Source organism: Otolemur garnettii, unplaced genomic scaffold, assembly GCF_000181295.1.
Source record: "Otolemur garnettii isolate 467f Iridium unplaced genomic scaffold, OtoGar3 scaffold00089, whole genome shotgun sequence".
Lineage (NCBI taxonomy): Eukaryota > Metazoa > Chordata > Mammalia > Primates > Galagidae > Otolemur > Otolemur garnettii.
The window spans coordinates 199,564-214,531 of record NW_003852484.1 but is presented as its reverse complement, the minus strand read 5'-3'; the positions used below and the strand labels follow the sequence as shown (position 1 = coordinate 214,531).

The window sequence follows — 14,968 nt, the reverse complement described above, 5'->3', positions numbered from 1 at the left end:
TAGCACTCTCAGAGACCAAGATGGATAGATTGCCTCTGAGCTCACGAGTTTGAGACCAGCCTGAGCCAGAGTTAGACCCTGTCTCTAAAAATAGCCAGGCGTTGTGGTGAGTGCCTATAGTCCCAGCTACTTAGGAGGCTGAGGCAAGAGAATCACTTGAGTTTGAGGTTGTGGTGAGCTATGATGCCACAGCACTCTACTGCAAGCAAGGATGACAAAGCGAGACTCAAAAAATAAAGTAAAAATAGCAAAATTGGGCCATGCATATTGTCTCACACCTGTGATTCTAGTAACTTTGGGAGGCCAAGGTGATGTATGTACTTGAGGTCAGGAATTTGAGATCAGCCTGAGCAAGAGTCGGACCCCATCACTACAAAAAAGTAGGAAAAAACAGCCAAGCAGGGTGGCACATGCCTGTAGTCCCAGCTACTCAGGAAGCTGAGGCAGGAAGATGAAGCTCAGGAGTTTGAGGTTGCTATGAGCTAGGATCACGCCACTGCACTTTACCTGGGCCAACAGAAGAGGAGTCTTGTCTCATTAAAAAAAAGAAAGAAAGAAAGAAAGAAAGAAGAGAAAGAAATGAAATGGAAACTTGATAAAAGGAAAACAACCCATTTAAAAAAAAATCAGCAAAGACCAAAGAAAACATAAAGATAGCAAACACGTGAAAGAAAAGATGCTCTGTATCATCTGTCATCAGGAAATGCACAGTAAACCAAGATACCACTCCGTGCAGAACACTGACAACATCACGTGGTGGTGAGGAAGAGGAACAAGATGAGGAATGAATTTTCATTCATTGCAGCTGAGAAGGCAAAATGGTATAGCCACTTCGGAAGACAGTCTCTGGCAGGTTCTTACAAAACTAAACATACCTTCACCATATGATCCAGCAATTATACTCCTTGGTATTTACCCAAAAGAGCTGAAAACTTATGTCACATAAAAACCTGTACATAGATATTTATAGCAACATTATTCATAACTGCCAAAACTTAGAAGCAACCAAGATGTCCTTCAATAGATTAAGGGATAAACTGTGGTATATCCAGACACTGGAATTATTACAGAGTTAAAAAGACATGAGCGATCAAAGTATGAAAAGACATGGAGGAACCTTAATGCACATCACCAAGCAAAAGAAGCGAATCTCAAATGACTACATATATGATTCTAGAAAAGGCAAACCTATGGAGATGGTAAAAAGATCAGTGTTGCCAAAGATTAAAGAGGGAGGGAGGGATAACTAAGTAGAACACAGGAATTTTAGTGCAGTGAAAATACTGTGTGTGATATTATAATGGAGAATGTATGTTATGATACATGTCCAACACCGAGAGTGAACCCTATAGGACTATGATAATGATGTGTCTATGTAGGCCATCATTTATAACAAACGTATGACTCTGGTAGGAGACACTGATAATGCACAAGGGTTCTGAGTATATGGAATGTATCTATACCTTCTTCTCAATTTTGCTGTGAACCTAAAATTGCTCTAAAAAATTTAACTTAAAAAAAACTTTAAAGTAAACCCTAAAGCAGTGGTTCTCAACCTTCCTAATGTCACGCCCTTTAATACAGTTCCTGAGGTTCGCCACCCGTCACCCAGAGGTTGAGAACCGCTGCCCCAAAGTCTTCATTCTACCCTGTACCTTGATGTTTTCCTACATAGGAAAAACCTTCAACAAAGCCCCTGGGTAGCTGGTCTCTAAACATAAGAGTTGGCTCGGTGCCTGTGGCTCAAGCGGCTAAGGCGCCAGCCACATACACCTAAGGTGGCGGGTTTGAATCCCCAGCCCGGGCCCGCCAAACAACAATGACGGCTGCAACCAAAAAATGGCCAGGTGTTGTGGTGGGTGCCTGTGGTCCCAGCTACTTGGGAGGCTGAGGCAGGAGACTCGCTTGAGCCCAGGAGTTGGAGGTTGCTGTGAGCTGTGATGCCATGGCACTCTACCCAGGGGGATAGCTTGAGGCTCCGTCTCAAAAATAAAAAATAAAAAAATAAAAATAAATAAACATAAGAGTCTTTCTAGTTCCATTCAGCAAACAGCTTGCACTTTTCTTTATCCACATAACACAAGGATGGCCACGTTAATAATGGCACTAGCACCTGTTCCAGAAAAAAAAGTAGTATAACTGGATGAACAATACACACAGGAGACTTTGGCCAGAGCGGTCCAACATGGAGTTTGTGAAATGCTTCGATTTAAGCTGGTCTACAAATCCTGCATTATACACGAAAACACTTTTGAATGAAAACATAACTACAAGACGATACATTTTTCTCCTCAAACAAATGAAAATCACTGATTACCAAAAGTGCTTCACAAAGCAAGTACATAGGATACAGAAAGCCTCTAATAAGAAACATGGCACTCCCCCTTTCCAGAATAAGAAAATTGCAGCCAAATGAAGAGTTTTTTAAAAAATGTCTTTTCATTTGCAACCTTTTTTGAACCTGACACTTTCTTCAATTTCCTCATGGCAGCCCCAGGCCAACTATGCATTCTATTGCCCTAGATCGCTCCTCATTCTAGGCCCCCATTCTCTTCCTTCTCAAACATCGCTGCCCACTCACCACAGTGTTCCATTATAGGCTCTCCCCAGCAAAACCCCGTGCTGCCTGAAACATCAGCGTTCCTCTTCTGGTCCAGGTCTCCCGGTTACGCGACCACGGAAAACTGCTCCCTATCCAGCCCCAGCAGACAGGGCCTCCGACCCTCAGCCTGCGGAACTGCACCCACGCATCCCACCCAGTGCCCTCCGCCGCCGCCCTCTCGGCCCTTCCTTCGGCCAACTGCAGCACCCGGCGCTCGTACCCCGTTTGCTTCACTGGGCCTCCCCTCTCCCCACGCTGCACCTGTGGCCCCCGCCCGTCCTCCCCGCTTCCCCGGCACTATTAGGCCTCCCGGCCAAACCCCCCGGCGCCCTCCAGCCCAACCCAGCCCGGCCCACCCAGCCCGCTAGGCCCCAACAAAGGCCCGGAGGGCCCTGCTACCCTTCTCCTCACCGTGTCGACCCCAGACCCCGCGTCCCGGGAGCCCTCTGCTTCCTCGCCGCCCGTGGCCTCCAGCCCAGCATCGGAACGGCCCAGAGGCTCAAGGGGCGCGGGCGGCAGCTGCCGCTCAGGGTCCAGAGGTGCCTGCTCCATGGCTGCTGCTCGGCGCGACGGAGCCAGTGCGCCTGCGCTGCCGCGGCCGGCCCCGCCCCTCAGCCCGAGCAGGTCGGGTCCCGGCCCGGGTCAGCGGCTGCAGAGCAGACCTAGAGGCTCTGGGAGGAGCTGGAGCTAGGGGAAAGGTGGGTCTACAAGCGGACTGGTCAGCCCCTAATCACCTGGGAGAACTGGAGAGCGATCAGAGACAGAGAGAAAGGCAAGGGAAAAGTCAACGCCGGAAGTAGGTATAGGAACCATTCTGGTTGATCATCTCACGAAAATCTGAAACTCCAAAGAAATTGTAGACGTCCTCTCAGCCTCTACTTTGCTTGCTATGATTAGTTCCATTTTCTCCCAGAAACATCAGCGCTGCATAAATTATTTACTTTCAGCCGGGTGAGTAACACATTCAGCAAAACGTAACTCTTATTTTGAGGAAAGTGAAGAATCTGACTGAAGAGGGACTTGAATTCTTTGTAAATGTGTTGTGAAGCCCTGGAAATCTCTTATGATTTTCTACAAACATCTCTTGTTTAATTTTCTAAACCTTCTTCCTTGATGAGCTTTCACCATGGTAACCTGAGGAGAAATGCTCCATGCCTGTGACAGGCTGTGGCATCTTGAAGTATTTTCTTTCTATGCAAAGTCTAGTCTCGACTTTTCAGGACTAATACTGATCTTTTTGTCCAAACACTTACCTGTTCTAAGCTGTAACATACAATTTCCTCTTCCTGGAATGCTCTGGCCTGGCAGCAAATTTCTGTTCATTCCTAAAGCTCAACTCATTTACCATCTCCGAGTGCTAATATCTGGGCCTGCAGTGGCTCTTGCCTGTAATCCCAGGACTCTGGGAGACTAGGGTGGGTGGACTGCTTGAGCTCAGGAGTTCAGGACCAACCTGAGCAAGAGCTAGACCCCATCTCTAAAAATAGCCAGGTGGTGCCTACTCCTCAAGGAGTAGGGCGCCATATGCTGGAGGTGGTGGGTTCAAACCCAGCCCCAGCCAAAACTGCAAAAAAAAAAAAGCCAGGTGTTGTGGCAGGCAACTGTAGTCCCAGCTATTCAGGAGGCTGAGACAAGAGAATCGCTTGAGCCTAAGAGTTTGAGGTTGCAATGGCACTCTACCCAGGGCATCAAAGTGAGGCTCTGTCTCAAAAAAAAAAAAAAAGGGAAATGAACTACTGATAACACACAACATGTGTTAGACAGCAAAATAATTATGCAGAGTGAAATAAACTAGACCTCTTTAAAAAGATCACAATGGGTCACTGGTATACGTGGGTGAAGAAGGAGCAGGCCCTTGCTGTTCTGTCTCATACCCTTACATGGCTGGTAGTGGGCCTTCAGGGGCCACCTGAATGATGACTTGGATCCAGATGACAGGGAGGAGGGAACTGTTTCTATGGCTGAGGAAGCAGCCAAGAAAAAAGACAGAAGAAGAGTAAAGGGGCTGCTGCAGCAGGGCAACGCTATAGGAGTGGGCATGGTCCCCAACAGCAGCCACATACACTGGGGCTGGCCAGTTGGAACCCAGCCCAGGCCAGCTAAACAACAATGACAACTGCAACAAAAAATAGGCAGGCATTGTGGCAGGTACCTGTAGTCCCAGCTACTTGGGAGGCTGAGGCAAGAGAACCGCTTAAGCCCTAGAATTAGAGGTTGCTATGAACTGTGATGCCACTGCACTCTACTGAGGGTGACATAATGAGACTCTGTCTCAAAAAAAAAAAAAAATAGAAAAAAAACTGATAAAGAATAAGGAGCCTCAGTGGATGAAGTAGCAAGATAATTGATAACCATTGGAAGAAAAAGAAAAAGATGATGATGGACATGGTGATGGTGATGGGGCAACTGGAAATAAGAAAAAGAAAAGAGGACCAAAAGTTCAAACAGACCCTCCCTCAGTTCCAAAATGTGACTGTATCCTAATAGTGTTACTTACCAAAGGACATGAGTGGGAATGCCCACCCACACAAGATGGGTGAACAGCTGCTTGGAGAAATACAACTGAAGAAAAGAAAGCATTAGATCAGGCTAGTGACAAGATTTGGAAGGATTTTTGAGAAGCTACAGAAGCACACTGACAAGTTAGAAAATATGTTATGAGCTGGATCAAGCTTGGGATGACAATGATAGACATCTGTGGGCCGGATGCAGTGGCTCAAGCCTGTAATCCTAGTACTCTGGGAAGCTGAGGGGGCTGAAATGCTTGAGCTCAGGCATTAAAGACCAGCCTGAGCAAGAGTGAGACCCTCTGTCTACTAAAAATAGAAGAAACTAGCCTGGTGTTGTGGTGCATGCCTGTAGTTCCAGGTACTCGAAAGGCTAAGGCAAGAGAATTGGCTGACCCCAAGAATTTGAGGTTACTGTGAGCTATGATGCCAGAGCACTCTACCTAGGGTGACAGAGTGTGACTCTGTCGCAAATCAAACAAACAAACAAAAATCTGTGGAAAGTGGAAGCCTATTCACACAAATTGATAAAAGAGATGGATTAATAGATTAAATGCAAGGCTTGGCACCTGTGGCTCAAGTGGCTAAGGCACCAGCCACATACACCTAAGGTGGCAGGTTTGAATCCAGCCCAGGCCCAACAAACAACAGTGACGGCTGCAACCAAAAAAATAGCTGGGCGTTTTGGTGGGTGCCTGTGGTCCCACCTACTTGGGAGGCTGAGGCAGAAGACTCGCTTGAGCCCAGGAGTTGGAGGCTGTTGTGAGCTGTGATGCCATGGTACTCTACCCAGGGGGACAGCTTGAGGCTCTGTCTCAAAAAAAAAAAAAAAAAAAACAGATTAAATGCAAGTCTGACATTTCCTACTGCATGTTTTCTTAATAATTGTGCTGCCTAGTATATTCTCAATACTAATGGCACTGGGCAGTGTCTGTGGCTCAAAGGAGTAGGACGCCGGCCCCATATGCTGAAGGTGGCTGGTTCAAACCCAGCCCCAGCCAAAAACTGCAAAAAAGACCCTAATGACACAATAGTAATACAGTATGATGATATCTGTGAGATGATTTTGGAACATATAATTGATAGGATTGACTATGCTTTTACTGTCACTTTTAATCACAATATGCTATATTGGTAAAAGCTGTGAAAGAGGCTCGGTGCCTGTGGCTCAGGTGGCTAAGGCGCCAGCCACATACACCTAAGGTGGCAGGTTTGAATCCAGCCCGGACCTGGCAAACAATAATGACAGCTGCAACCAAAAAATAGCCAGGCGTTGTGGCAGGCGCCTGTGGTCCCAGCTCCTTGGGAGGCTGAGGCAGGAGACTCACTTGAGCCCAGGAGGTTGCTGTGAGCCGTGATGTCATAGCACTCTACCCAGGGGACAGCTTGAGGCTCTGTCTCAAAAAAAAAGCTGTGAAAGATACTATTAATACTGGAACAAAGTGTGCTGGAATTGATGTTTGTCTATGTGATGTTGGTGAGGCCATCCAAGAAGTTATGGAATACTATGAAGTTGAAGTGGATGGGAAGAGATATCAAGTGAAACCAATCTGTAATCTAAATGGACATTCAATTGGGCAATATAGAACACATGCTGGGAAAACAGCGCAGATTGAGAAAGGAGGAAAGGCAACAAGATTGGAGGAAGGAGAAGTATTTGTAATTAAAACCCTTGGTAGTGCAGGAAAAGGTGTTGCTCACGATGATATGGAATGTTCACAGTACATGAAAAATTTTGATGTTGGACATGTCCCGGTAAGGCTTCCAACAACAAAACACTTGTTAATGTCATCAATGAAAACTTTGGCTTCCTTGACTTCTGTGACAAATGGCTGGCTCACTGGGGAGAAAGCAAATACTTGATGGCTCTGAAGAACCTGTGTGACTTGGGCATTGTAGATCCACATCCACCATTATATGACCTTAAAGCAGTGGTTCTCAACCTGTGGGTCATGACCCACAGGAACTGTATTAAAGAGCCACAGCATTAGGAAGATCGGGAACCACTGCCAGGATCACATACAATCCAATCTGAACATACCGTGCTGTTACATTCGACATGGAAAGAAGTTGTCAGCAGAGGTGACTATTAAAACTTAGTCTAAAACAACATATTTCTAAGCTTTGTTAGAACATATTATACCAGAAATAATTTGCAACATGTTGTCTGTCATAACAGTGGACATACCTAATACTTTTTATCCATGTTAAAAAACAAAGTATTTGATCAAAGGCAGACCATAATGTAATTAACCAAGGAAAAAGCCTTCAGGACTCTTTTGCGGGGGCGAGGGGAGTCTCACTTTGTTGCCCTCAGTAGAGTGCCATAGCATCACAGCTCACAGCAACCTCAAACTCTTGGGCTCAAGTGAATCTCTTGCCTCAGCCTTCTGAGTAGCTGGGACTACAGGCACCAGCCACAATGCCTGGCTATTTTTTTTGTTGTAGTCGTTGTTTGGCAGGCCTGGGCCGGGTTCAAACCCACCAGCCCCAGTATTATGTGGTCAGCGCCCAAGCTGCTGAGCTATAGGCACCGAGCCTGCCCTGCCATTTTTAGAGACAGGGTCTCACTCTTGCTCAGGCTGGTCTGAAATCTGTGAGCTCAAGCAATCCACCCACCTTGGCCTCCCAGAGTGAGTGCTAGGATTATAGGTGTGAGCCACCGTGCCCAGTCCCTATATATATATAATTTTTTTTTTTTTTTTGCAGTTTTTGCCTGGGGCTGGGCTTAAACCCACCACCTCCAGCATATGGGGTCAGCGCCCTTCTCCTTTGAGCCACAGGCACTGCCCCCCAGATACTTTTTTAAAGATGAGGTCTCACTCTGGCTCAGGCTGGTCTTGAACTTGGAGCTCAGACAATATACCCACCTTGGCCTCCCAAGTGCTAGGATTACATGCATGAGGCACCACATCTGGCCAGGACTTTTTTCTTTTTTTAAAATTTTTTATTTTTATTATTTTTTGCCATTTTTGGCCAGGGCTGGGTTTGAATCCGCCACCTCTGGCATATGGGATCGGCGCCCTACCCTTTTGAGCCACAGGCACTGCCCTGACCAGGACTTTTCAAATGTTAACTATTTATGCCCTTCTGTCTCGGAAATGCTATAAAGCTCAAATTAGTTAGGAATGACTTAAGCATTTTGTTTTGGACACTTGAGAGATATTTTTGGATCTTTATATCATGATTTTTTTTTTTTTTTTTTGACACAGAATCTCAAGCTGTCATCCTGGGTAGAGGGCCATGGCATCATCACAGCTCATAGCAACCTCAAACTCTTGGGCTTAAGTGATTCTTCTTGCCTCAGCCTCCCAAGTAGCTAGGACTACAGATGCCCACCACAACTGGCTATTTTGTTGTTGTTGCAGTTGTCATTGTTGTTTAGCAGGCCCAGGCCGAGTTCAAAACTGCCAACTTTGGTGTATGTGGCTAGTGCCCTATGCACTGAACTACAGGTGCCACCTATTATTGCAATATTCTTACTTGAATGATTTTTATAACTACATGCAGTTCTGTGCCTATGCCCTCTGGTATGGCCTTTTAACCTTCCTGATATCTATTTTCTAAAAAAATAAAGACAGTTTCAGTTATGAAAACAAAACCAAAAACCAAAACAAAAAAGACAGCACTATTAGATTCCATTTATATAAGATTCTAGAAAATGCAAACTAATCTATCTGACCTAAAACAGTTTAGGGGTATAGTGGGCTGACTGCCAGTGACCTTTAAGGCTGGGCACAGTAGCTCATATTTGTAATCCTAGCACTCTGGGAGGCCCAGGTGGGTGGATTGAGCTCAGGAGTTTGAGACCAGCCTGAGCAAGAGTGAGACCCCATCTCTAAAAATAGCTGGATGTTATGGTGCATACTTATAGTCCCAGCTACTTGGAAGGCTGAGGCAAGTGAATCACTTGAGCCCAAGAGTTTGAGGCTGCTGTGAGCTGTGATGAGGTAACAGTCTACCCAGGGTAACAAAGTGAGACTCTGTTCCAATAAAGAAAAAAAAGATATGTCCATATCCCAGGCGGGCCTTAAATCCAAAGACACTCTTGTAAGTATTCTTATAAGAGGAAGGCAGAGGGAGATTTGAGATAGGAGAGGAGAAGACCCAGAGAAAAGGAGGCAATGCCAACACAGAGGCAGAGAATTAAGTGTCTGGACACAAGTCAAAATATGTCAAAAGACATTAGAACCTGAAAGAGGCAAAAAAATGGATTCTCCCCTAGAGCCTACAGGGGGAGTTTGACCCTGCTGACATCCAGATTTCAGACTTCTGGCCTCCAAAACTGCGAGAGAATATATTTTTGTTGTCTTAAGCTACTACATATGCTAATAGTGGCTTCCTGAAAATGAGACTCAGTGGAGAGAGGGGACAGGTGGGAAGGGAGAGATTATAAAGGGGGAGGGGTAGGCTCAGCCCCCATGGCTCAATGGGTAGGGCGCCGGTCACATACACTGAGGCTGATGGGTTTAAGCCTGGCCTGGGCCTGCTAAACAACAATGACAACTGCAATAAAGAAAATAGCCAGGAGCTGTGGTGGGCACCTATAGTCCCAGCTACTTGGGAGGCTGAGGCAAGAGAATTGCTTAAGCCCAAAGAGTTTGAGGTTGCTGTGAGCTGTGATGCCACAGCAGTCTACTGAGGGCAACATAATGAGACTCTGTCTTACAAAAACATAAAATTTAAAAAGAAAAAGGGGCAGGGATAAATTGTTGAGGAGAATAAATACTTTCATTTATCATGATTGTGGATACTTCATGGGTAAAGATGCCAAAATTTATTAAACTGTAATAGGCCAGGTGTGGTGGCTCACACCTGTAATCCTAGCACTCTGGGAGGCTGAGGTGGGTAGATCAATGGAGCTTAGAAGTTCAAGACCAGCCTGACCAAGAGCAAGACCCTGTCTCTACCAAAAATAGAAAACTCAGCTGGGTATTGTGCAGGGTACCTATAGTCCCAGCCCAGGAGGTTGAGGTTACTATGAGCTATGACGCCATTGCACTATAGACTGGGCAACAGAGTGAGACTCTGTCTCAAAAAAAAAAAAAAATCCCAATCTATAAAGCCGTTAAAAAGGAAAAAGACATAAATGAGTTTAAATAAGACCCACCCGCACTATTATGAACTTTTCCAAGTAGTCCACATAACACTGGCACATAGTACATTAGAAGACTGACTACAAAAATGAAACTCCATCAAATGAAGAATAGCTGTATAAACTCAAAATATTAAAACTAGAGGAAATAGCATTTAAAAACTTAAAGCATTGTCATGTGCAAGAAAAATTATTCTCACCTTTTATGAACTCAGTGAGAACTGAGACCAATGATATAATACACTTGGAGCATTTCAAATCCAAAAATCTGAAATTTGAAATGTTCCCAAACTGGAAACTTTTTGAGCACCAACGTGGCGCTCAAAGATAATGCTCATTGGAATATTTGGGATTTCAGACTTTCTTTTTTTTTTTTTTTAGACAGAGCCTCAAGCTGTCCCCCTGGGTAGAGTGCTACGGCTTCACTGCTCACAGCAACCTCCAACTCCTGGGCTTGAGCGAGTCTCCTGCCTCCACCTCCCAAGTAGCTGGGACCACAGGCGCCCGCCACAACGCCCGGCTATTTTTTGGTTGCAGTCATTATTGTTGTTTGGCGCGTCCGGGCTGGATTCGAACCTGCCACCTTAGGTGTATGTGGCTGGCACCTTAGCCACTTGAGCCACAGGCGCCAAGCCGATTTCAGACTTTCAAATTTGATACTTAACCTGTATGATTAAGGCAAATATTCCAAAATTCAAAAAATTCTGAAATATTTCCGGTCCCAAGCATTTTAGACAAGGAATATTCAACCTATAGTAAGATTTTGATTCCAAGAACTTTTAAACATTAGTACTGTCCACAGATAAGATAGCTGTTATAGCAGCAAGGTCATGGGAGACTATTTGTCAATATTACAGAATGGATTCCTTTCTTCGTCTCTTTCCTTTGTTGGATCCTGTTTTTCTTTTCCTTTCTTTCTTTTTTTTTTTTTTTTGGCAGTTTTTGGCGGGGGCTGGGTTTGAACCCACCACCTCCAGCATATGCAGCCAGCGCCCTACCCTTTGAGCCACAGGCACCACCAGATCCTGTTTTTCTTAACTTCATACATACCTTTCCAATTCTTGCTTTCCATCCCCTCTGCTTTACATTTTCTGGAGCGTGTACTTTAACAGCTTTCAAAAAAAAAATACTGAGATAAATTTTAAACAATTTTGCACATTATGATTTGTTGTTTGGCTAGATAAAATTCAGGGCAAACTTGGAGGTATTGCTCTTTTGCCTATTAGCTTTCAGTTACATTACTGAGAAGAGTGAAATCATTCTGTTTTTAGAATCTTCTCTTTATCTTTAGTGTTATGAAATTTCACAATGGCATGTTTTGATTTGGGCTCTTATTTTTCCGTACTGTGCTTATGGTACTTTCTATAGGATTCATGTCATTCAGTTCTGGGAAATTGTATTTGTTGTTTTTCTCTTCTTTTCTTTTCTTTTTTTGGGACAGAGCCTCAAGCTGTCACCCCTGGGTAGAGTGTTGTAGCAGCACAGCTTACAGCAACGTCCAACTCCTGGGCTCAAGCAAGTCTCCTGCCTCAGCCTCCCAAGTCGCTGGGACCACAGGCGCCCGCCACATAGCCCGGCTATTCTTTGGTTGCAGCCGTCATTGTTTGGCCAGCCCGGGCTGGATTCGAACCTGCCACCTTAGGTGTATGTGGCTGGTGCCTTAGCCACTTGAGCCACAGGCGCCAAGCCATTTGTTGTTTTTCAAATGTCTTCCCATCTATTGTTTCTCTCTTCCTAGAATCCTCTATAGCTTTATATAAGTTAAATTTCCTGGATTGCTCTAATTTTTGTATCATTTCATTCCTACTTTTCATCTTTTGTCATTTTGTTCTACTTCCTGAGAGCTTTTCTTACTTATTTTCAGATATGAGTCTGACCCTTCCTGGGTAAATCATGAACCTGACCCTGCCTGGACAGGGCAGTCTATTTGGGCAGGCACAACTGATTCTATCACAACTTCAAACTCTTGGGCTTAAGAGATCCTCTTGCTTCCAAAGTATCTGGGACTATAGGCACCCACCACTAAAAACTCTTACTAAATTTACTTTGTAAGCTAAAGACTGCTGAAGATGAAGATTTAAAGAGAAAATTATTGACCCTCCCAAGTGAACAGAGCTATAACTCTGATTATAAACTTTGTATTTCGCTTCATCATGAAACAGACAAAAGTATCATTATTCTCTAGTTTTATTATTTTTTAATTTTCCCAACACATGAACTATAACTTGTTTCGAAAATTTTCAGTGCATTTCACAGCAAAAATGAACAAGGTAATCATTAAAATGGTTGTACACAAACCAACTTTTTCTTATAATTTACAATTTGTTGAAAAAATTATTGTTTTGCTGTTTTCACCCTATTAACCTCTCTCACAGAACACAATTTCTCAGAGCACAAAGTTTAAACTTCTTATGATGATGCAACAGACACAGCCATCTACACTGACTGATGAAGAACAGGTTATGTTACTTACACACACTGATTGGAAGACCATATTGGAAGAAATAGAGTAAGGCACCACTCTTGGAAAATTAAGGTAGCTTGTAGTAACAAGTGTTAAGCACCATATGTAGGTGCTCAATAAATACTTGAATGAATGATGAAAGTCATAATTAGCACTATTCTTTTAATTGCCAGCAATTCTTCAACCTCAATAAAATATTTATTTAAAAAAAGATTTGTACCTGAATACAACTTCCTGATATCTTATTTCATACTCTTTCTTCAGCATTTAAGTTTCCTTGAAAAGAAAAGAAAACCATACCTTACATGCACTCAGTTATATAACTTCTGAATTACTGACAAATAGGAATAGTCATTTGTTTTTTGAGTGAACAGAGGTAAGATAAAGCATATTTATCCAGAGGGATAGCATATAATACTGAATTTAACCTAGAAGTGAAAAAAGATAAGGAAAAAAGTAACAGTTTTATTTCTTAATATTTGCTATTTTCTTAATGCCTTAGTTCTTGAGAAAGGCCAAAATCTCATCATATTGACATGAATACATTTTAAAAAATTGTTCCTCAAGTGTAATATTTAATAAAACTAGGTACTGAAAAATGTTCTGAAATTTTTCAAGTCAATGTTGTTTTCAAGTATATTAAAATGCTCAGAAGAAAAAATTCTCCATGGTTATAATTCTAATCAATTTATAAATATACTTTTTAAAAGAGAGTTCCAACAGAGGTGGATAATGGATAAGTTCCTCAGACATAGGCACAAAGTCTTTTGAAGAAATAGAATGCCTTGTTACCACAACCTGGCTGATTTTTATCTTTTAACACTGATTTCAGGCACAATGGCTGAATCCACTTCTGGGTCATCTTGTTCCTCCTCTTGGTTGGTTTATAAGAGCAGTAAATACTTCAGTTATAGACAGAAAGCAAAACACAAACTCTGAAACAGAGACTTCACTTTTCACTATAAAGAAATCAATGTCACTGAGTTGTGTATTATCTGCTGCTCCTGTGCAAAAATAGGGGATTCGAACTTAGCTTTAGGAGCAAGAACTAGATAGAAGAGTAATCATCTAATAATTCAGATAAAAGATGTTAAGATGGTATTGCTCACATCTTCTGAACAGTTTGGTGAGAGGTCCATCGTGTTTCTTTAACACTTTGGTCTTGCTGCAGTATTACGGTGCCCTAGTAGGTACATTCATGTTTAGCTAGTTTCAGTCTGCGCAATCAGGAAGCAGGTCACTCAGTGCAATGACTCCATTCTGGGAGGATTTAGGGTAAACAGTGAAAAACCTCATTTGGTTGAGTCTCAGATAGCATGTGTCACTCTGCTGGTTGTGTTGTTGGAATTAGTTTCCAGAGGGGTTTGTGATAAATCCAGCCGTCTCCCTGAAACAAGCAGAAAAATTAAAGAACTGTCATTCTAATATAGCATTTTCAAAATCAGATACAATACTTTCACTTAAATGGAACTCTACTTTCACATTTTAAAAAAGAGTTTTTGTGAAGAAATAGTCTCCTGTGCTTAAAACATCATACAATGCTTGTGTTTAGCTAGGATTAGGTAATGGTATAGGAGGACCTGGTTTCTGACTCACGAGCATTTTATTTTGCAGAAGTCATTTGAAACAATTCTGCCAAGATGCTACAGACTGAGTCTCACTCATGGAGTTAAGGGAAACAGGGAATCACCAAGAAATGGTCATGAAGGTACTAGCTGTTCTCCCTATCTCTAATGGGGCCTCTAGTATCTAAGTGCTGTTTTGGTTCTTTCCAGACTCTACCACCATTAGTTTTCTCTGATTCCTATAAACAGTATGCTGCAAGGAGACAAAGCAACAGTCAAAGCGTGAACCAAAGACAGAAGAGCACAGTAAAGAAAAAAAATACTGTGGGGCAAATGTACAAAGCAGCATCCTGGGTGGGAACTTGGCAGTTAAGGTCAGGGGAGCAAAGACAAGAGGTCATTTTATGGGACTTTCAAAGTAAGTCAGACTTGAACTTCTGTCATTAACTCCCATGCCTCTTCCAATTTTTTGGGGGGGGTGGTGGTCAGAGTCTCAAACTGTCACCCTGAGTAGAGTGCCATAGCATCTTAGCTCAACCTCTAACTTTTGGGGCTCAAGTGATCCTCTTGCCTCAGTTTTTCTATTGTAGTAGAGATGGAGGTGTCACTTTTGTGCAGGCTGGTCTTGAACTTGTGAACGCAAGTAATCCACCTGCCTCAGCCTCCCAGAGTGCTAGGATTATAGGCATGAGCCACTGTGTCCTGCCTCTATTTATTTATATTTAAAATGTATTT

At 43.3% G+C, this 14,968-nt stretch overlaps 2 protein-coding genes and 1 pseudogene across 2 annotated transcripts in view; 1 reads left to right on the top strand and 2 right to left on the bottom strand.

The window, feature by feature from the left end:
- The window catches only part of SNX4 (sorting nexin 4), a 78,941-nt gene extending 75,751 nt beyond the window's left edge, over positions 1-3,190 (bottom strand). Inside the window, exon 1 of the mRNA XM_023516291.1 lies at positions 3,014-3,190. Within this exon, the coding sequence (XP_023372059.1) occupies positions 3,014-3,154 (141 nt within the window). The 5' untranslated portion in view covers positions 3,155-3,190. The remainder of the gene's footprint in view (positions 1-3,013) is intronic.
- Positions 3,191-4,417: 1,227 nt separating this feature from the next.
- On the top strand, positions 4,418-7,202 carry LOC100966692 (annotated as a pseudogene).
- Positions 7,203-12,378: 5,176 nt separating this feature from the next.
- The window catches only part of OSBPL11 (oxysterol binding protein like 11), a 104,656-nt gene continuing 102,066 nt past the window's right edge, over positions 12,379-14,968 (bottom strand). The window contains exon 12 of the mRNA XM_003795101.3: positions 12,379-14,055. Coding sequence (XP_003795149.1) covers positions 13,990-14,055 — 66 coding nt within the window. The 3' untranslated portion in view covers positions 12,379-13,989. The remainder of the gene's footprint in view (positions 14,056-14,968) is intronic.